The sequence below is a fragment of the Perissodus microlepis genome, chromosome 8 (genome assembly GCF_051167445.1).
Source record: "Perissodus microlepis isolate ML-2025 ecotype Zambia chromosome 8, ASM5116744v1, whole genome shotgun sequence".
NCBI lineage: Eukaryota > Metazoa > Chordata > Actinopteri > Cichliformes > Cichlidae > Perissodus > Perissodus microlepis.
The window spans coordinates 26,332,232-26,355,988 of record NC_140468.1 but is presented as its reverse complement, the minus strand read 5'-3'; the positions used below and the strand labels follow the sequence as shown (position 1 = coordinate 26,355,988).

At 40.7% G+C, this 23,757-nt stretch overlaps 1 protein-coding gene across 1 annotated transcript; it reads left to right on the top strand.

The window, feature by feature from the left end:
* Positions 1-276: 276 nt before the first annotated feature.
* Positions 277-23,357, top strand: LOC146382116 (Na(+)/H(+) exchange regulatory cofactor NHE-RF1-like). The gene is made up of 6 exons (XM_084938441.1): positions 277-1,006; positions 12,793-12,963; positions 19,381-19,534; positions 19,652-19,683; positions 22,325-22,423; positions 22,510-23,357. Exons 1-6 carry the CDS (start codon positions 551-553, stop codon positions 22,669-22,671), a joined length of 1,074 nt encoding a protein of 357 aa, XP_084794567.1. The 5' UTR covers positions 277-550; the 3' UTR covers positions 22,672-23,357.
* The last annotated feature ends 400 nt before the right edge of the window (positions 23,358-23,757 follow it).

Genomic DNA, 23,757 nt, shown 5'->3' with positions numbered 1-23,757 from the left:
CATTTGATTTTATTTTTTTTTAACATTCCTCTTATTTTTTTATGAACACTAAAAACCACTCTAAGGACTAAACATATACTTGCAGTTATCTGGTCTTTGGAAAATGCAATGTATTACCCTACCTACTAAAATATGTATCTGATTATCATTATTATTATTATTATTATTAATAATAATAATAATAATAAAGAAGAAGAAGAAGAATGATGATAGTTTACGCTATGAGTTTTATTTTGAAAATCTGATGGCGGATGTTCATTTGAATGCGTTAACTTGACTCGTGGTAGAGCCACTGAAGACGGGACCGTGTTAGGTTGGAGTCGGAAAAAAAACCCCAGACGTTGCAACATAGTGCACAGGGGTGGATCTGTGAAACGAGTCAAAAGGCAACATTAGCAGCGGAAATCTCACTGAGACTTAGTTCAACGGAAGTAGAACTGTAGCAAAGTCACTGTGCGCAACAGGTGTCAGTTTCTTTTCGTAAGCTCACTGTTTGAAAGTTGTTTGAATAGGGGGGCTAAAAGTTTTCGTTGGTTAACAAAACGCCAACATGTCAAAACTTCGACCCAGGCTTTGTGTGTTGGAGAAAGGACCCAGCGGGTATGGGTTCCACCTGCACGGAGAGAAGGGCAAGATCGGGCAGTTCATCAGGCTCGTGGAGTCCGACACTCCCGCCTCCGAGGCCGGGCTCCTGGCTGGAGACCGATTGATGTTCGTGAATGGGGAGAGCGTAGAGGGGGACAGTCATCAGCAAGTGGTCGCCAAGATACGGGCAACCTCTGGGGCTTTAGAGCTTATTGTGGTGGACCCCGAGACCTCGGAGCTGCTGAAAAAACACAACCTACAGTGCCGGAAAGAATTCGTCACAGAAGGAATTCCCATACCAGGCAGTGACAGCGACTCAGACCGCGGGGACACTCAGAGCAACGGCACCCCTGCCCCGCTTGAGAACGGGGATTCTTCCTCGGAGAGATCCGAGAGGCATAGTGTCAGCTCAAGCACCAAGGTACAGTAAAGCGCAAAAACTCACTTAAGTGAGTACTAAACTTTATTTAATGTACCCTGAACTTTCCTTTCTTTTTTAAAATGTTGTTTTTAGTTTTTTCTTTTCTAATTAAACCCACACTGGTAGACACGTGGAATTGTAAGGTCGAACGTCAAAATGTTCAGCTGTTAATTTCTTGACTAGGAGTGAGTTGTATTTCTTGTATCATTATTATTATTATTCATTACTCCATTAATCTTAAAGGTTGTTTTTGGCATAGATCAGTTTTAGTTCATGAAAATACATGAAAGTATATGCACTGCTATCCATGACAGAGATGTGGCACACTGCGGTAATAACAGGTGTCTGCTCATTCCCGTTCAACAGAATGTTTGTGATGTGTATCAGATCCTGTCTGCTTTCTGTACTGAATTCCTTGTCAGGTTTGTCTCGTTGGACCAGGAAATGTGTCATAATTGATACATTCTGAGAATGAGCGTGTCTTTTTTTTTTTTTTTTCATTTTTAATATTATCTAAAATGATCTCACTGAGAGCTGAGACTGTGCTGTGAATGTGGTTATTACTCAAACACTCAGAATATTAAGGTATGTTAGCGGTTTTGTGACGTCATTTGGTTCAATGGTAATGTTCAGAGACCTGTCAGCGTAACTGGTTGACGCTACTATGACATGTTTTCTTTCATTTGTTCACCACAATCATGCCTCTTTGTAAGGCAGAGCATTTTCTGTCAGTTATGAAAGCATTTTATAAGGTTATGGTTTGAAGCGGTCACAAACATGGCAAGAATTTGTTTGCTATGTAACTGTTTAGCCAGTGCAAAGTCTGGACCCAGATTTAAATGTTGTGTAAGAGCATTGCAAAATAGCCTGGAGGTGTTAAGCTGTGTTCAGGTCTCAGAATGGAGAGCAGTTTTTATTAAGGATTCTCAGGAAAAAGTGTTGTTTTTTTTTTAATTTATTTCCAGAGCAAGTGGAAAATGTGTTTACTATAAGCAGGTTGAAAGTTATAAAGAGGGGGGACTTACAAAACAAGTGTGTCTTCGTGTTTTCTGCTACTCAATGAATAATTAATTACTTTTAAAACAAGTTCTTTGTTTCTCACACAATAAGGCCTAGTCAAAGGCTAGCCTCATGAAGCCCAGAACACCCGCTTCACGTAGGAAGAGACTAGCATCACTATAGAACTTATTCTTCATTCAAACTTCATCTTTGAGCTGACTGACCGAAGCGACTACTTGTGGAAACAAAGGACATTGCTGACTGTGGCGTAATCTGGTGAGAAATACATAAACAGTTACATAAGCAACCAGAGCACGGAATGTCCATTGTAGTAACTCCTAACTAAAGTGAGTTGATATTTTGCACAGCAATAACTGCTAGCTGTTCTAACTTTTTTATATGGAAATGCAGTAGTAGCAGTGTTAGCTAATCTCACTCGTGGCCACCTATGGCAAATAGCTATGACAAATAGCTAATGTTACACTGTACAATTTTTAAAAAAAAATGATTTAAATAGATAACGGATTAGCTGTCCAAACTCAGAGGCAAAGCTCGGTTAGAGGACCATAACATCAAGCGCTCATTGAGCTAATGTTTGTAAAACTAGCTCTTGGGCTACGTAACATTAGGTTAAGAGCTAGATGTTGCTGGCCTTGACTATCGGATTTCTGAGTCTTGTGTTTTGCATGGTGCAACCACTGCCACCATAATTGTAATCAACTGGCAGAAACCCTGTCAATTTGATATTCTTGTGTAAATTCTTACTTATTGCCTGTTTGTTAAAGTGAGCTTCCAAATGTACTTTTCCTTTTTGCTTGTGTAATACCACTGGTTATCTGTTATCACAAAAGTATTCATTGCACCCATTTTTTATAACATAGTTTCTAATCTTTGGACTTGGCAAGGATTTAAGAAGTTACTCCAGTGGCCCTCTAAATCATTATTGTTAAAGTTGCAAAAGTATCTCATTCATCAAACATACAGCATTTCTACATTCCATGTGAACCAAGTTCACACCTTTTGCTGTGCTTCTATTTAACTGGAATTTTTATCTGCCTGTATCTTTGCCCCTTGACTTTACACTACGTGTAAAGTGTGTATTGGCTTGTCTGTATTGCTACAAACCGTCAGCGAAATTCCTGCCTGATGGGAAACTTGGCAGAGCTTTTCTGATTGTGTGATATTGGCCATTCAGTGGGATACACTTGGGTAGCCTTGCTTGTGGTGAAACGATACATGATTTCTGTCTGTGAAGGTTCTCAGTCATCCAGGTCATCGTAGTCAAAGGAGCTTGCAAAGAAAAGCGTCTGGACTTCTTTAAGTTACTTGAAGACGTTTCACCTCTCATCCGAGAAGCTTCTTCAGTTCTAAGGTCAAATGGTGGAGAGTCCCAGATATAAACCTAGTGGGAGTGTCCCCCCACAGAGGGACAAAAGGACCCCCTGATGATCCTCTAATCGCCTGAGCCAAGGTGTGAAACTGGGTGTGGGTCCCAATCAGCCAGAGTTTCGGGTGTGTTCATTGTGAAATCTGGCCCCACCTTATCATGCGAATTCCTGAGGTCAGATGGCCCAGGATGTGAGTGGGCGTTAAGGCGTCTGGGAAGGGATCTCAAAACTGGATTATAGATGGCCAAGAGTTGGTGTCGTAAACCCCCGCCTCTGTTCAAAGATGGTCGCTCACAGTGGACATAGATGGCTTCTTTCATATACATGATTTCACAGTTTTCCTAAAATTCCATGACATACTTGGATATCTTCTTCTTGTTCTGCAAATATTTTTTTTTCATGTCACATAAAAGCACAAACTAACTGAGCATGTTAGCATGTACCATTCGAGCTTCCAGAGTCTTCACACTACACTGAGGTTGTCTGTTGGTCACCATAGAGATCCCCGGCAGCAAAAAGAGGCTTTGTCCACAGTGATTGCCTGTGGAGAACAAGGCTTTGAGTAGACATTTAAGTCATTTCTGAAGGAAAATACAGGTGGATGCTTCTCCTTCACACTTAAAAACAAAGTAATCACACATAGACTATTTTGTGTGCATTGAAAAGTTCATGTATTCCTCAGAATCAGCTGCTTTTCCTTACTTTCCTTACTTCTTGTGCAGTGTGTGTGTGTGTAGGACAGAGTCTGCGCCTACTGAAGATTATAGTTTTCTTCTCATTGTTTTATTAGTGCTACAACCCTGAGTCTGTTAATAGGTGGATTTTTGAACTTTCACTGAACCATTTATAGGAGTGTGAGTGTTGCATAGTGAGTAGATTATGAGATAATGAGCTCAAAGTCTATGATATTTCTGCTGCAGTTTAAACGTCGGCCAACAAACAATATATTCTCATACTGATATAATTGTGATAGGCATATGGGTGTTTTACCACCTACTAATTTTATTATCTCCACTCGTTAGGTAATCTCTCTTGTGTAATGACTGTTGAAGTCATTTTATCAAACAAAAAAATGACAAACAGGACAAATGCAAAGTATTGGAGACAGTAGATAAAATTATGTACATGCAAAGATGTATAAAAATACAAGAATGGAGTGGAAAGGATTGCACAGTACATTACTGGAAATCCCTCTGCAATCTGAAGGCTCTGTATACCTGCTGTGTTGGTTACTTTGCACAGACATAGTCATCACATAGCCACATCAATTTAGCCTATGGCTATGGCTATTTATTCTCAGAGTTTTGGCACAGGTAGCCACTTTTTCTGCAGTTGGTCGGTACTTGGGTTGAATACCTGAGTACTCAGACAATACTGCAACATCAGCACCCAGGAGAAGTCTAAGACTTTGGAAAAAAACAAACAAAAATGTGACAAAGTCTTTTCAGGTTGTTGCAAAATCCCCCTCTGTATAATCTCCGACTCTTTAAGCTTCTGTGCTAATATTTCATTAAAATGGCAACAACAACCAACTCAGTCGTAAAAATTATTGATAGCTACTAATAGCCAAGCTGCCTATCAACTTCAGTTGAAAGGGATGGGTAGGACTTAGGATATTTATACCCAGCTATTGCTGGAACTGCACATAGTAAACTACCTTTTCTATTGTCTAAGTAGATTTTTGAGGAATTAATAGTGTGGATGGTAGAAAGCGTTTGGACCTCTCAGCAGTGATCATGTAATGCATCAAATGGGTCCCACGTATTGCAAGTTATAGCTTGCAGAACATAGAATACATCTCGAGGAGTGTGTAGTATTTTGATTCTCCTTGTGCAGAGTGTATGCTAAAGTTATAAATTTGTGATTGGGAGCAGAATTTGAATACTTTGCCATGGGGAGCAATTTTCTCTCAGAGGATTCTTTGTATGGACTGCCATCCAAAACAAACTCCATTAAACTGCTGTTGGTATCATCTGACTGAGCACATTCCCAAAGTTTACAAAATACTGTGTTTATTATCCAAGCTTCTCTCCTTCATTCGTAACATTGAAGAACATGGAGACAACCATTCACTTTAGGCGTTTTTAGGCTATTTAAGGACCTTCCAAAGTAGAGGAGACTTTCAGCCTCTGTCATCATTTTGTTGGCTCAGGCTGTGGATGAACTGTATAGTTAAGCTGTCTGGAGAAAGCCTTTTATATCCACTGCTCAGGCTTTTTGGTATTACAGAGATTATAATTACATTTGTTGCAACCAATTAGGAAAGCGTCTTTGATATCTCTCCCTCTTTTCAACTCTGAGTGCATTGATACTTTGGTACATATGGGCTCCTGTGTCACCAAGCTGTGGGCACAGCCTGCTTTCAGCTCTGATCAGTCAGCAGTAGCTAAATTGGGCATTCAGCATGACAAAACAGACTGAGTGTGCACATAGACCAAAACATGCTTGAACTGAAATATGTTGCTACTGCTTATCTGTATCTGGTTGATGGTGGCATGCGGCTTAACAAAGTAATGCTTTTCCCAACCACCTCCATCAGCTCCTGGTAGGATGTGGTAATTCTTCCATAAATCCCTGGGCCCTCCTCAGAGCATCCTTCTAATGGGATATTTCAGGAAAACCACAAATGGGTTCACAAGGTATTCTGCCAGCTCCACCTCAGCCAAATAATAAAATTAGCACAGAAGAACTTCATTTGCTAGCCTATCTAACAAAGAGGAAGAACAATTGGCTCAACTAACTCAAAGACTTCTAGTTCCTCTCCAAGCTCTTGCAAAAACTCATGAGCTACTCTGAAGGCCTCAGTTAGCATGTTACATGTTAAAATTAATAGAAATAGAAAAAGACTGGACAAGTGGCTCTTTTGGAAGAATTCCCAGGACGGAAAGCTTCTTTCTAAAAAATATAGCAGCACAGGTTAGCATATAAACAACTGTAGGTGGTTTAGACCAGGGGTGTCGAACTCCAGGCCTCAAGGGCCATGTTATGCAGGTTTTAGATCTCACCCTGTGTCAACACACCTGAATCAAATGATTAGTTCATTACCAGGCCCCTGAACTTCAAGACATGTTGAGGAGGTCATTTAGCCATTTGAATCAGCTGTGTTGGATCAAGGACACATCTAAAACCTGCAGGACACCGGCCCTCGAGGCCTGGAGTTACCCACCCCTGTGGTAGAGACGGATGATTTAGGCTTGTTTTGTAGCAACAGAAGTGGTACCCAGCAGTCACTGGGTGACCATGAACTCCCAAAAAGGTATTGAATCACGGGGTGTAGTTTTTCACAGGACTACATAGAATCCAATCAAAGCTTTCTTTTTTTATAGGACTGTATATTTAATGTTTTTGTTTTTAATTCCTGTGAGCTCATTTTGACATCATGCTACCATGTAAAACTAAGCAAGTTAGTTCAATAGCCACTAGAGAAAATAAGTAAAGGACATACTTGGTCTTGACAAAAACAACAGTTTCAGTAGCAGATTTTCTAAATATAAACATACAACCAGAGCAAATGTGTGTTCATATACACACAGACTGACACAGATAGCAGGTCCCTCTGCAGAGTTGTTCGGGTGTTGGGGTGGAACAGGCGAAGAAACCACTTCCTGCCCTTTTAGCTAGTTGCTATAGTGCTGAAACATCACTGTTTGTTTTTTGTCTCAGCCGATTAATGATAACCATAAAGCTGTGTACAAAGGCATATATGTTTGGTTTTGATTATGTAAGCAAATAAGCTTCTCAGGCAAAACTAAATATTAGTGCATATATCAGGAAGTAAAGTCAGTTTGTGGCTGAGCAGTTTGAAATAACTGGATATCAGGCACTAAAGCACTGACTCCTTTTTCTAAAGTGCACAAACATAGACTGTAAACGCCTTTGAAATCCTACCCCCTAAGCTACAGCATAGTCTCACATGCACTTCTCTAGCAATATAACTACATGTCAGGTCAGCATAGCCCACAGCTTCTGTGGCTAATTGGCCTTTTCAGTACTGTTGATTACTACTTTAATTTCCAGATAATTTTTTGGCACAGTTTTTGAATTTTAACAATCATCCTCAATATAAGTAATAATAATCATAGCATCAATATAAGGATTCACAAATGTCATCAAATTCCTGTAGGAAGATTGTTGAAACTGGAGGTGATGGACCAAAGAAGACCAAAGATGTGGTAAACCTTGGGGGATAAATGTGTTTGCCTCCAAACACCCCCCCCCCCCAAAATAAACCACAGCAAAGACTGGAGACCCACACTGGGAAAAAGTCCCATGTTTTTTTGTTTCTATGTGCTGACACGACTTGTAGAACACCAGGATGTGACCACAAGGTAAGTAAGTTGTAACGTACCACCACAAGCACAAGTGCTGGTAACAACATAGACCACTAATGTTGGTTACATTGTAACCACAGAAGTTTAAATCCTGGTTAAATCAGTTATTTAACTCTGGCTGTTAGCAGAGGTAAGAGGGGCTGTTGGTTACATAATACTGACAAACCTGGTAAGCACAGTTCTGCAGACACAGGTTAGTGCAGTTCAGAATTTCCATTTACACCCTGTTCAAGGAGTAGCTTTTATCTGTGTGGCATAGATGGTCATAAAGTTTTCACATCACTCACTCCCTCAGTACAAGGTCCTCCCAGCTGTCATTATGATGAGGTTAAAGCACAGGATTTGATGTTTAACTATAGTCAGCTGTAAAACCATTAACCTTTGATATTGAACAAGCTTAGAGAATGTTTATCATGGCTGCTCCATGCCTCTTGTACCATCACACCAACACTGGGTAATCCTACGTTTACGCTGCAGCTGCTTATGGCAGATCACACACCAGATATTTTTTCTATGCAGGCACGAAATTAGATTATATCACAAGTAACATGTGCAGATGAAACATGCACACTGATACCAACCAGTACAGTGCATACCCCCTGTCAATCAGCAACACAATACAACCAACCAATTAAGCTTAGAGATATTGATGAAGCATTGCCTGTTGGTCACATTTAATATTGTTTTCCTTGTTGTCTGAGATTTGTTAGCATGGATTACATTTCTTTAAATCTAAAAATTGTATGATTTTAATGCTGCCAGTGTACTTACAGTCTGCTCAGTACATAACATGTGTAATGAAGTTATGCATTGATGTATTATGCAAATTATGATTGAGTTTACAAGGCACAGCAGATGCTTATGTTAGTTGGGTTGAGGCATCTAAACATTACAAGTAGCCTGCTGGCTAATGTAAATAGTAGCTGATGGACGCAACTTTGGTTTTTCTCCTTTAGTGTTAAGAAATTGGAAAAAAAATTGCCTAAGCTTTTCTGTGATGTGGAAACCCCTTTTTAATGGTCAGTAACTAGTTCGCTAATGAATAATGAAAATGCATCCTGATTGGTTAGCAACAGTGTGTGTAAAAGGGGCACTGCTGGACTTTACCCAGTACTTTTATTATCATACAAATCTCACTGTCACTGCAGTGTGAGTGTGTACGTGTCTGTGCGAATTTGCTGATACTGTATTTCCTGCACATGAAACAAAATCATCTGAAAAGTTGAGTCGGAGTCAATGCACTAAAGAAATCAGACAAAAGTTGAGGGAGTGACATTCTCTGTGCTTCTCATATATTTTTCTGTCTATATTTACTCAGTTCCCTGCTTTAGCAAACAGTCTCCAGCCTGTTCATACAGAGAGAGAGAAAACAGTGCAGAGACACCTGCTGACCTGCTTGCTAATAGACCCAGTAGTTTGAAAACAATACAATGATGAGGATTTTACTCATTCCAGGCACAAAGTGTCCAATCCAATTTTGAGTCTAATCTAAAGGAAAGCTAGCCTGGCTTTGAGTTAGTGCTCTCCGTCCTCCATTTCCCTGCTGAGTGTTGTCACCACGCCTAGACTTTGGGCTTTTGGGGCCTCTTAGAGTCCAGTTTGACAGAAACAGCAGGGCTGTATTAAACATTTAGGAACAAAAAGTGGTCTGACAACAAACACACACCTGGCTTGTGAAGTCGAAGCCTGTGTTTCTCTTCCCCTCGCTGTGAAGAGTCACTGATGTCAACAGAGAGACTGAAGTATGAGGGCTGGCAGTCTATTCCTGGTCACCTACTGTGCTGCTCTGCCATAGGTTGATTCTCAGGCTCACCTATGGTGCAGTAAACAGATTAAACTGTGCACTGTTTCTACCAGCTAGTCTAGTACCTGATATATACCTGCAGTTGCCTGCTGTTTGAAATGAGACTGATGTGATGTTTGTGGGCATTAAAATCCAAAGAATATTTAGGCAAATAGAATATATCCATGTCAGTGTCTGAAAATTACCCATTGTCAATTTGGTGCTCACAGAATATTCATAAAATGCAGCTTTGTTTGGTTTTTGCAAATATATTTTCAACTAATATGCCAGTTTTGCCTTTTGTAAATATTCAGTTTACTGTTTATCTAATAAGGCAACAATTGTAGCTTCCCCTTGAACAATAACTTGAATCATTATTTTAAAATCAAACTATGTGCCATATCAGCCAGCTGATTTGTTATCTGATTGTTGCAGCTCTAGGTGGGTACTTATAACCAAAGGTGTGATTCTGCCTTTGTGATATAACCGTTGCTTGCAGCATTCCTTTGGTGCAACTTTCCACCTCAGTTATTTTGTCATCCTTATCATCATTAACAGACTGTGTCATAAATGTGTGATTCCATCCAAAGGTTGCACCTGACTATCACCTCAACCCATCATTTTTCAGCAATCATCAACCGGCCTGATTTCATATAAACCTCTGCTTCAGTGTATTATCCACAGTGTCACTGCCTGGGAGGAGGGAGTGGTGCCTTGATTCAGTGCTGAGGCTGCAGTGGTTGATCTTGAAAAAACACTTGGCAGGCAGTAATTTACAGACGGCTGTTGATTCCACATGCTGACTTTAAAAGGGCTCTTAAATATGGAAGCCACTTTCTGTTGAAAAAAGAAAATAACGTGGAACTTTTCAGTATGCACTGTTGAGATCTGTCTGTCTGTAGTTACATCTTGCTAGTACTAGTTGGAGCCCGTTTTACCCCCAGAACAGCTTTTATTGTGTGTTGGATACAGGTCATTCATTCCTCAGAGACTTTGGTTCATGTTGACATGTTACCAGTTAATACAGTTGCTGAAGATTTGCATGGTGCAAATATGCCGTTTCACCACATCCCAAAGGTGCTCAATTGTAACTTGTTTTGTTTGAGCTTGAGGTTTCTGACAAGGCACAATATCCTGCTAGAAGCCTCAGAAGATTCAGTTCAATTCAACTTTATTTATTTAGCTCCAAAGCACAACAACAGTCACCTCAAGGTGCTTTATATTGTAAGATAAACACCCTACAATAATACAGAGCACTCGCTTGGTGACAGTGGGAAGGAAAAACTCCCTTTTAAAAAGAAATCTCCAGTATAACCACACTCAGGTAGGGCTATCCACTGCGACTGGTTGGAGGTTGGGCGATGAAACAAAAGCCAGAGATAAATAATATAACTTGATTACATTCGCAGTAACATGTAAAGACACAAGAGTGAAAAGAGGTGAGTGAAGAAGGAACACTTGGTACAAACTAGGCCTATTGCAGCATAACAAAAGGAGGCTTCAGGGTCACATGATCCAGCCCTAACTATACACTATAACTGTTTATCTAGGAAGAAAGTTTTAATCTTAATTTTTAAAGTAGAGACCGTGTCTGTCTCCCAAATTCTGGTGCTACAGAAGAAGGGCCTGAAAGCTGAAGGCTCTGCCTCCCATTCTACTTTTAATTACTCTTGGAACAACCAGAAAAGCTGCAGTCTGAGGCCCAAGTGCTCTGTTATTATTGATCATGGTGATGTGATTTTATGAGGTCTCCAAGATAAGATGGGGCCTCATTATTCGAGACTTTGTATGTGAGGAGAAGTATTTTATGTTTTATTTCCATCACAAATAACAAAATAGAGTCTGTTAGATAGATATGATTCAAAGTGCTGTGGCGGAGTATCTTTAAGACCTACACATGCTCTGTTCTCTGTAATAAAATATTATCATCAGTATCAAAGTCTCTACTGAGGTGCAAGGATGGGGGCACTGTGGTCACGAAGGGGTGGACATGGCCAGCAACAGTTCTAAATTAGAATAATTTAGTTGAAGTTTAAATTAAGTATATAAAATATTTTATTAATTAATATGTTGGCATTGTGGCCTATACTATAATTAGGACTTTGGAAATTAAATAAATAAGTAATAAAAAAAAAAGTCTCCATACAAATGTTCTGTTAATAAGGTTTACTAACAGTGAATGTTTAGAAGAGAGAAAGTGAGGTATTGGAAAATCTGTAATCATTTCCAAGAGCCTTGTAATAAAGATAAAGTTCATGATGTCAGCACAGGAGCACATGTGTGATTACAGTATTATAAGAACATATGTTGGATTAAACACTTAACTAGGCACAGGTCACAGCAGGATTAGTCTGAGCAGCAGAGCCAGGATGCTGCTGCTTCATTCAGTTACCCATCTTACCTCATTATATGCATGAACATTTAATGTAATTGATGTTATTTGAAGAAGCTTCATGTCTACAATATGTCAATAGGGACTTTGCATGATGTCCAAACCTTGCAGCGTAGAACAAACATGTAGGAACTGTGTTGATGTGGCATCTCAGGTTGACATAAGACATAAACCTCGTCACACACTCTAATCAGATGATTTCCTGCATTCTGCTTTTACTGATTCTCTGCAAAGAATAACAAGATTTAAGAGTGTCACCCGATTAAGTCAGAATTCTAAAATAATATATAAAAAAGAATTGGCATTGTACTAAATGTTAAAATGTGATATCATTATTTATCTATATCAAGTTGTGCAGCGGTGGAGCTGTGATTAGCACTGTTGCCTCACAGCAGCAAGGTCCTGGGTTTGATCTTTCTGTGCATGCTCTCCACATGTTTGCGTGGGTTCTCTCTAGCTTCCTCCCACAGTCCAAAGATATGTAGTTAGTGGGGTCGGGTTAGTTGGTGTTTCTAATAAGCGGATGATAGTACATGACTTTGAGAATGTGCTAGAAATGGTACCATTTTTATTATTTTTTGATAATTTTATCATTGTAATGTTGGTTTTTAGTTTTTATCAGTATCTCCTAACTTTCTGTTTTGAGTCATGACCTGTGATTGTTTTGATTTAAATAGTCTTAAATATAAATTATTATGTTAAATACTTTGTGTCTTGCTCTGTGTTATAATTATGGTTTCTTCATAACTGTGACAGGTTTATATTTAAAATTAGAAGAACAGATTAATAATTTTGACGAAGCACCGATGTGTATGAATATGTATGTTATGAGAGTAAAATGTTACACTTTAGGCTGAACTCTCACACTGAGTTTCATGTGTGATCCTGTGTAGGAGGAGAGAGATGGGCGCCGGCCTCGTCTCTGCCACTTGAAAAAGGGCCCCAGTGGCTACGGCTTTAACCTGCACAGCGAGAAGTCAAGACCAGGCCAGTTCATCAGAGCTGTGGATGAGGACTCTCCAGCACAGAGCGCCGGCCTCAGGCCGCAGGATAAGATCATCCAGGTACACACTCACTTTTTCAGATATCCCTGTGCTTTGACAGGTGTTGATAAACAACACCCATTACGACAAGAGATGATGGCACAGTTCAGTATTGTGGCCATTGCTTTTTTCACCTGTCGTTAAAAACGTCACACAATAAGAAACCAAATATGTTGTTATTATTGGATTTCATTACTGAGTGTAAGGAAAGACGATATAAGAAGAAGAAGAAGAAAACAATGTGACATTCAAAGAATATTGAAAATAATACTGATGGAAGTATAACATTAGGGGAAGAAAGATTTTTGACATGATTCAGTAAAGGACTAGATGTTACAATCCCAGACAATGCATTGCTTTTAATGGTGAAAATCTTGAGGGATGGCTGTTATGAGGAAAGCAGCCCAGAAACTTTACCAGCAGCATACATTGTTGTGTGCCTCAACTTTTGTTCTTTTACCCAAGCTAACCTGCCATTTTCCTTGGTTAGGTTTAAGGATTAGAAATCTGATCCAAATTGTTCAAATATGGGACACATAGTCAGTAGTGGACCTTGGATTCATCAGGTGTTTCGGCTATTATCACTAGACACCCTCATCCAAGGAGGCCCTGCCAGGGTTGATCAGGCCCCGGAGTGTGTCACTGGTTTATGTTAAAATTGTTTTTCTCTTCTTCTTTCTCCTGTTTAATTTTCTACAGTTTATTCTATCTATTCACTGCAACTGAGAAATACTTACCTCTTTAGCATTTATGGAGCCTCATTTCTTCAAAGGGACAGAAAAGGTGACAGAGAGGAGTAAGACAAGTAAGATAAGATAAGATAGGAGAGAGCAGAGAGGAGAGCGCCCGATCTGGCTTCCCACACCTCCCCGCCGGATCGGGCTGTATGCTCTACCTCCCCACTGCCTCCCAGAAAAGGGGAGAAGAGCAGAGGGGAGAAGAGCGGAACATTTCTCAGTCTTCTTTTTAGTTTTACTACCGTGAGGTTAACTGCACAGTCCCCAGGAGGCCCTGAGACAGCTCTAGCAGTCAACCACCAAAAATTCTAATGTTATGTTTAGGGATGGGTACCGGTATCGGTTCTGACATAAACGGTAGTAACCAGACCGAAAAGCAGAGCACATTTCGGTGCTTTATTTCGGTGCTTTTTTTTCCTGAGCTGTGATACACTTTAGATTCTAGCCAATCATTTTACGTTTCCGAGGATAGTAGGCGGGTCCAGGTACGTACGTTCTTTTAGAGCAGAGCAACAGATTAAAAATGCCCAAGGCGAAGCGGTCAAAAGTCTGGCTGTACTTCACAGCAAAAGATGCAAACTCAGCAGCCTGCAACAAGTGCTTTAAGGTGATACTGTGCAAAGTAGCTAACACCTCGAATCTGATGAAACACCTGGCGATGCATAGCGTTTTTTTAAAAGCCGAGAAATGCACCGTATTTGATGGCAGCAGCAGCCGTTCTTCTCTGCGTGAGTAGCTTAATGTTGTTCGTGTGTAATTTACGTTTAGTAGGCTAACCACGTTATTACATTAATGCATGTAAGGTGAACTAGCAAACATCATCATAGCTACATGCGGCTGTCTTCTTGTTTGATGGCAGATACTCTCTTCACCCTGGCCAAAAAGGCTAAAATGACCAAAGAAAAAGTGGAAAACAGTTAAACATGAGAGGTTTTTGGACAAAGTTCGTGTTTTTTCCATTGTTTAAGCACTGCTTCCAGCCAAGAGTGATACCATATATGCCCCATAGCTGCAGAAAAGGCTAACATTGTTATCTTTTTTACAAAAAAACAGCTGAACATGAGAGGTTTTTGGACCAATTTTGTGTTCTCCATTCTTTAAGCACCGGTTTGAGCACCGTTTAAGCACCAGCACCGTTTCAAAAGTACCGGTTTGGCACCGGTATCGGATAAAACCTAAACGATACCCATCCCTAGTTATGTTTTACCCTTTCGACGCCCTCTGTTGTGGCAGGCCCACCACCAGTCAATCAATCCTTGGCATGTGTATCGCGGTTAGCTGACTGCCTTAGCTGCCCAAGTGATGTCAGCCCGTTTTAGCCATAGCCAGTGACTGGTCCTCTCAGCAGTGTTAGCTAGTTCTCTTATAGCCTGCCGTTGCGCCTGTCCTCTGATCCCAATCTCTCTAAGCACTTTTGCTGTTGTACTGGCAACAAAGCCCCTGCACCCCACTTCCACCGGGCGCACCTTGATCTTCCAGCCTCTGTCCTCTGCCTCAGCTGCCAAGTTGGCATACCGCAGCTTCTTACGCTCAAATGCCTCCTCAATTGCTTCCTCCCATGGTACCATCAGCTCAATGACATACACAAGTTTATGGGAGTTAGACCAAAGGACGAGGTCTGGTCGCAGAGTTGTTGTTACGAGCTCTGTGGGAAAAATTAGCCTCTGATCAAAGTCCACTTGCATTTGCCAATCCCTGGCAACCTTCAGCGGGCCCAGGTCTGGGGTTGAGTGGTTCGACCTCGGCTCGTCTCCCTCCCGGACAAATGCTGATGAAAATTGACGGTCCTCTTGCTTCGTGAAGGGTTGAGCGTTGATGGATTTCCTTTTGCGCTCAACTTTCTCAGCCAGACACCTGAGAACCTGGTTGTGTCTCCATGTGTATCTGCCCTGAGTAAGGCTAGTCCTACAACCAACCAAGATATGCTTGAGTGTGGCTGGGACTTTACACAGGAGGTAGGCTGGGTCCTTTCCAAACCACATCTACAGATTTATTGGGGAAGGTAGCACATCGTATGTGGCTCGAATGATGAAACTTAGTCTATTAGACTTCATTCCCCAGATTTCACTCCATGAGAGTTTCCTCTTTTCAACACTCTCCCAATTCATCCAGCGACCCTGCTTGGCCAGCGCTACGGCTCTAGCATGTCTGACTGTTTCCTCCTGTCGTCGCACCTCCTCCACTACTTTCGATATTCGGTTACAGATGCCTGTTGCCACTGAGGTGTTACTGCTCCAAGACCAAATCCTCCTCTGCCCTGCTGGATGTGACCCACCACGTCACGATGTCGAAGAGGAGATTTGGCCTGTAGCACAGATGTGGCTGGGTCCACTTCCTCCCCGTTGCTAGGGTGGGAGCAGTACCTCTCATTATGGGGTCCTGGGAGTCTGTGAGTGACATCTCAAGCCTCACTTTTGCACATTTAAACTCCTCTACCAGGCTAGGGATAGGCAATGCCAGTATCCCGTCGCTATAGAGTGCAACGCTGCTGAGGCATTTGGGAAGTCCGAGCCACAATAATTTTGGTGCAAAATTAAAACATTTATGACCAGTAAGCTCAGAAAGTTAACGGTATTCTACGTAATTGTAGGATTTGCAGTCGAAAACTTGATAAATTGTGATAAAGCTCTTTGAGATGGCATATTAGGAAAAGTCTGAAAACAAATTCTTAAGGAGAACCAGTCACAGTCACAACCGCAGATTAAAAGGGCCCGTTTTATGGTTTAAAAGTGCCAAACACAGCAACAGTTGCCTTAAGGTGACTATAATGAAAGTTAAACAACTTTCGTGTGTGTGTGTGTGTGTGTGTGTGTGTGTGTGTGTGTGTGTGTTTTAGCTGTGTTAGCCATATATATATATATCAGCTGTAATCCTGTTACTTCAGTGTGCAAATGAGAAACTGAATGAAATATTAGCAGAAGCCGAACTATTAAGAAGCTTCTTTGTTTATATGTGATGTAAAGGAGAAATCGGTATTCTCTGCCTCATTAAGTGTGTGGGAGAGACAATAATCCTTTATAGTTAATCTGCTTAACATGTCTGTCGGCTGAATTAGAAGCTTTCAAACTGTCCACTCGGGCTTCTCCCATGCATGGGAGAGAGGGTACATTTGGGATATTGTAAAGATTAAAAAGCTGAATTTTAGTGTAATTTCTCAGAGTCTTGTGGGCAGTCCTGGAAGTTCATGTCAAGGTTCTGAAGCAGAGTGTTCTGTACCATCTCCTGATGTTCCTGTGTGGGAGCTGGTGAAACTTCTCTGATTTTCCTCCCACAAAAATTCCTCAGTGACTTATCTCCCTGGGTGCTTAATCAGTTTCAACTCTGGGAGTATTCTTGTACAACACTCCTCGTAGTATGACACAATATTAGCCATCACCAGTGCCATTAATCTCCTTTAGAGTGTCCATTCCATTGTCATGACAGTTCACTGACTTGATATGTAGTCCTCTGTGTGAATGGGCAGTGACAGTCTACAGACAGTGGATCTGAGTATTTCCACTTGTCCAAAGAAACTCTTTGCCAAAGTAAGCCGGTTAACTTACTGTTAGATGAATGCAAGAAAAAGGAATGATGCTCTCCACCGTGTGTTAAATATCCTGATTCGTTTTATTTATGTGGCTCCAATTTCACAATAGCACTCATCTAAAGGTATGTATATATTCTCACAATATTAGAGACAGAACACCAGCAATCAGTCTCCTTTTACCAATAACTTGGCAATTGTGGGGAAGAAGAACCCTCTTTCCACGTTAAGCGACCTGCACCAAAAAACTTCTTAGAGAATGTAACAAGTGACTGGGGCGATGAAGAGAAATATAAAGAAAATAAGTGCATAGATTTCCAAACCAAGAAATATGCTTTTAACATAGTTAGTCATGCTCAACAAAAAGAAGTTGTTTATAGCATCTACCCTACGTTCTACCAACACACTCTCTTGGGCACTTCAGAGATTTTGCGACATTGTCAGTGATGACATAAAATGGTTGGTACTAACTGCTATGCACTCACAGAGAGTTCTGATTGCAGAATAATGAGGTAAACCAATCAGTTTGTTTAGTTAGTTAAATAAACAGTAGCTTTTCATTCTGCTTTGTTAGTATTACCAATATCTTTGATAACAGACAATAGTAAAGGCTCACACACAATCTAGGTAAACACGTACATGTTTCCGATTTTTTCAATTTGCTAAACTATAATAAAGGGTTAGTTTTCATGCTGGTTTTAATAACTGCATCAGCTGGCTAAATTCTGTCGCTGTCATTGAGCACGCCAAGTCAAGTTGAAACATTCTGTCATTAGAAGTAAATCAAGAGTAATAAAAAGTGAGTATGTTGTACTAATAAAGAATGAGCATGGTAAAAATTTGATACTGAAAGTTAAATCGAATTCATATATGCATCGTACTCAAATCATTGAATAAAGAACTTTAAAAAAAAAAAAATCAAAAATAAATAACATGGATACATGTTTGGAATCAAAGAATGCCACATCGTTTGATGGAAGTAAAAAATTATTAACTTACTGAATTCAAAGCTGAATTATAGACACCCTGAAAAACCAAGTGTAAAAATGATGTGGCAGGCTAGTATATTTTGCTGAAATTTCATTGCAGCAACTTAGAATGGTACTTAGTAGTTTTTGTGCTTGTATGCATGCCTGACAACATAAGGACATGCTCTGAATGAAGAGATGGATGTTGTCCTGCGGGATGTCCTCCGAGATCTGGACCAGAGCTCCTGGACTCTCTAAGATGCAACCTGGCGGCGTCGGATGGATCCAAATATAATATCCCAGAGTTGTTCTATTGGTCAGGCGAACATGGGGGCCAGTCAGTGGTTGGGTATGAACATTCCGTGCACGGGATGTTGGGCACAAACACTTCGCATGAACATTCTGCCCGAATAGTCTGTGCACAGAATGTTGGAACCTTGCATCTACTGCATCGCTGTAGCATCTGACGGTCGGTCCAAGGATTTCATCCCAATACCTAATAGCAGTCAGGGTGCCGTTGCCTGGCCTGTAGAGAGGTCTTTGCATCCCTCCAGGGATATGCTTCCCCAGACCGTCACTGACCCTCTATCAAATCACTCATGCTGAATGACATTAAAGGAAACCTTCTCAGTGACTTATCCAGACACTTCTAAGTTTGTCACATGTGCTTAGGGTGAACCTCTCTCTCATCTGTAAAAAGCACAGTGGGGGACCTCCCAATTCTAGTATTCTATGGCAAATCCATAGTCCACCATACCAGACAGTTAACACAGGGCTAAGGACGCTGGGCTCTCTGTCTCCTGGAACGTCCTCCATGCTTTTGAGACTGTGCTCAGAGACACAGCAAAGCTACCTGTGAAAAAGGTCAATCCAAGTGTAACCTTCAATAACAGAAAATTAGAGAGCAACAATTTTACACTCAGATCATTTCTGTTTCCCTTTGGTTATACAGTCACTATTTATTCAGTCTTTGTGTTTAAGTTGGACACAATAAAATGTTTCTGCTTATTTACTGATTTATAACACGTAAAAATCATGATCAAAAAAACAAAAATAAGGTTGTTCTCCAAACCGTTAACTGAGAAAATAATAAGCAGGCTTTAGTAAAATGGGCCATGCTATAACTTTCAGTCTCTGGAGGGAAACATTGAAAATGGATCATTATAGAATATAAGAACTTTTTCCTAAGTTTCTCCTGTTGTCTCTTCAGGTTAATGGTATGTCTGTGGCTGGGATGCAGCACTCAGAGGTGGTGGCAGCCATAAAGGCCGGAGGAGACGAGACTAGGCTACTGGTGGTTGACATTGAGGCAGAGGAATTCTTCCAGAAATGCAATGTTATGCCCACTGAGGAACACATCAGTGGTACCACACTTTTCACTATGTTTTCTTAATATTTAGAAGTACAAAACATAAAATACTGAGGAAAATTATTTGAAACAGAGTGAAACGAGGACTTTTCTGTTTTGTTTGTTCTTGAAGGACCTCTTCCAGAGCCAATGGCAGAAGACAAGGTAAGGACCCCTTGCATGCGCACACACACACACACACAATGCTAATAAATTTTGTTCTCACCACTAGATGCCCTTTAAAAGGCTATTTTTTTTCTACATTTACCAAAATAACAGATCATTATCACAGTTAAACAACCTAAAGAACAGTAAGAAAGTGTGTCGTCTACTTCAAAATTCTGACTACAAACTAATGAATGAAACCAGTGAGCATGTGACTCAAAGTTATTAATGTTTGTCAATCATTCCAAACTAGACAGTTTGGAGTCACACCAGTCACACCCCCAAGGATGCTGTTTTGAAGGAAGGTTCAGAGGAGGTTGGAGATTGTTACCATCATGGGCTCATCCGGTCAGGATGAGAATGAACAGTCAGTAATCACTTGCAGGGTTTTTTGTTTTATTAAATAATGAGCAAAAGGAAAGACACACATGGACTCTATCTCTGAAAGGAAATAAAGTATGATTTAAGTAACTCAAAATAATACATGAACTCAGGAGACTCGAACAGAAACTCACCTCAGCTGCCGCCCCATGTGGCAGTGAAGAAAGAGTGAGCTGTAGGTGAGTGCAGTCCTTATATAACGAGTGACAGGTGAGTTCAAGTAAGGGCAAGCACCACACCCAATCAAAGGTGAGGAAAAGAAACAAGGTGCATCTAGTGAAGTGAGTGTGCTGAATGGTGAGCCTTTACAACAGATGCTGTCTTTGAGGTCTACTATCTACCTGATTGTAGCATAATGTTGAAAGTGATCATCATCACACAAACCATTAGGACCAAAGCTGAAAGAAAAATCACATACTCATAATGTTATAAACAAAATATATTTAGTACTCCATGGAAGTAAACTGGCACTGTGCAGTGGTTCATATATTTGATGGCAAGTGAAAGCTCGCTGGTTTGAATCCAGTGGCAGAGACATTTTTGGGGTTGCATCTGGCATGAAAATCTGCCAGCTGAAAATAGCCCCCCTAGTGGCTGTCTGTGGTCCTACACTTTAAGATGCTTTTGCATTGAGTTCCATTTAAAGCTCTGATTGTTTCTTCCTTGTACCATCATTATTTGCATTACTTCAATTATGCATGCTACTTTGTACATGTCTGTATTCATAGTAGGGTTATTTTAAAGGATTTTGAATTTCCACATTAAATTGATCACAGTCGTTGCATTGACATTAATATTAACAAGTCTTCTGCAATTGAAGAGACAACATTAAGCAGCCCGAGAAAGTGAAACAGGATGCAGCTGTGTGACATATACTTAAGTAACAAATGTCACATAAAGAGTTCAAAATGTAGCAGACTCACTTCTCCTCAGCCTGAGAAAACCAGTGCAATGCCCCTTTAATTAGCACAGGCTCAGTCATCAAAATAAACACCACCCACTACATCTATACACACGCACACACACACACACACACCCAGTGACAACATGGGAATTGTGGATTGGCCCCTCTAGTGACATTGTGGCTGACCTCTTCACCATGGCAACAGGAGTAGAAGATCATGGGATTGCAGTGGCTTTAATTTGAGGATTATGCTAATGAGCAGCATTCACACACTCTCACATACAGCCAGACTTCTGTAGCAAACAATCAGTCATTCACCAGCTGTTATATAACATGGCGGCATGAATCCATACCCTGACCTCTGACCTCCAGTGTGCCTTTTATCATCAGGTGGCCAATAGTCCTGCTTAGATATTCAGTAACTTAAAAGGCTTTTAAGTGGCATTAATGCAAATGGAATACTATTAGAGGCGTCTGATGAAGACACCTTACAGCAGAGGGCTCATGCTCGTGTGCAGCATGGGGCTGGGGTTATTTTTAGAGAAACAGCTGCTTCCACACTGGAGGCCAAATTTTCATAGATGAGGTGAGTTTCACACTGCATATCAGATAGGAGCAGGGCTATGTGCCGATCCCTGAACGGTCTGCTCAGAGAGAAGACTGCTCACACTGAGCCTCTGAATGACCAGCCCCCCCTGCTGGTGACACTCCCCTCATTTGGTCTTCATAATTAAAAAGAAATGTTTGTGTGACTCTCGTAGAAGAAATACACCATGTCTGTATTCTTGTACTTCGCTTCAGATTGTTTGATGTAAAAACACAGACTGTCTTATATAGCACTTTCCTACTCTCCCACAGTACTCAAAGCGCTCTATACAACATTCACCCATGCACACAAGCACTGTCTTCTATGTTTTAAAGTGCTTTCTAACTACCATTCACACTCCAATGGATGCATCAGAGAGCAACCTGGGGTTAATATTTTGCCCAAGGACATTTGGCTTACAGACTAGGGGGGCCAGGGATCAAACCACCAACTGTCCGATCAGTAGATGACCTGCTCTACCTCCTGAGCTACAGGTGTTGGACTCTAACATTGAATGAGGATATTCAGAAGTGAGCTTTTATTTTTGCTTTTTTGGTAAAGTTTCCTTTCTCTGGAGATTCAGAAAGGCTTATAATGAGCAGCTAGTTGAAAGGAGCTACCTCTAAACTTTGAGTCTCCACTGGGTTTGAAAAGAGTCTAGTTCTGCATAATCGAAATGTTGATGTCCTTTGAAGCTGAGATGCTTTCCGGATGGTGTTTTGTACTTTGGGTGAATTGACCCTTTTGAATGTGTGTTGTGTGTCTGGCAGATAAATGCAAAGCCTAAAGTATCTGCGAGCTCTTCCGTCTCCAGTGCCTCTTCAAGCAGCTCCCTACCAGCAGCAACAAACAACTCCTCGCCTTCAGAGGTACTGTCTCCATGCCACTGAAAGATTTGGAATAGTTTTAAATCTCAGAGAAAAACGAACTTGTTTGAATATATGTGTGTTTCTAGATTGAAAGGGCTTCGAGGTCAGAGCCGGCCCCAGCCATCGACAGCCTGGGTCTTGCCTTGACAGTAGCTCAGGCCAAAGAAAGAGCCCAGCAGAAGCGTGGCGCCAAGAAGGCCCCGGCCATGGACTGGAGCAAGAGGAATGAACTGTTTAGCAACTTATAAACGCCACGGGCGTCCTCATGTCCTCCAGGTGGTTCTGTACTGCCATCCAGAGGCCAATCCAGAGAAATAATCAGCCCACGCTCTGAGTGAAAAACAATGTGGCATCAAGCTTATTTTAAACTCCCATGTTAAACAGTATTATATGATGATTTATTTGTTTTAATTTAGGGTTTCTGTGACTTCTTAACTTTTGAATGACGTTTGAAATGTCAGCATCACACACAGAAATGAATGTTAATAATATATCAAGAAGAGAACTAGCAGTGTGCACTTTCTCATACGAAAAGGAGAGTGAAAGGAATTTTGGGGCATAGGAACGAGAAATTATTGATTATTTTTGATGAGTCGTGATTTTAAATCTGAACATTTTAGAAAGAATGTAGCACCTCTGTCTACTCTTCTTTACCTTGTTTTTTTTTCAGTCTTAATTTGTGATTCAAACGAGATTATTATTTTTCTTTTTAATGTGGCTTTTGATAAATTTGTATATACACACAAATGTATTCTCAAGTAAAAGAAATGTTCTGTGTTTTGTTGATTCTGCTCAATTTTAAAGCTGCATCTTTTGCCTCGAGCGTCACTTACACACTTTCACTCCAATGGAAATATACAGAATGTACCGATGGCTCTGTGCTGTAGAATGTCTTAATGAACATTGATAAACATAGCATATCAATAAAATGGAACCCAGTCTGGTTTTTAATGCACATGATCAACCTTGAAAACACTGATCTGAAAGCAGCGTTCCTGAAATTCCTGTTATAACCGAGGATCCAATGCTACTTGGGGTGATGAACCTGTTCTTGGTGAAGTTTTACCTGTTTTATACTCAGTGCACAGTCTGGTGCTCCATCAGATCAGTCCAAAAATTCCCTTTTTAATGGAAAATGTCATGAGGTGAAAGAAGAATGTGAAGGAGAATCCATAAGCACTGAGGCAAAGACAAGCACGGTGAAAGAATGTGATTGCACTTATACTAAGCTGCTTTATAATGTGACAGCAGATGTTGGTGTTGCAGATGTCCAACAAAGCACATCTTAGATATTTCACCTTTATATGTCTTCAGTCTGTCGTGGTGAAGAGAGA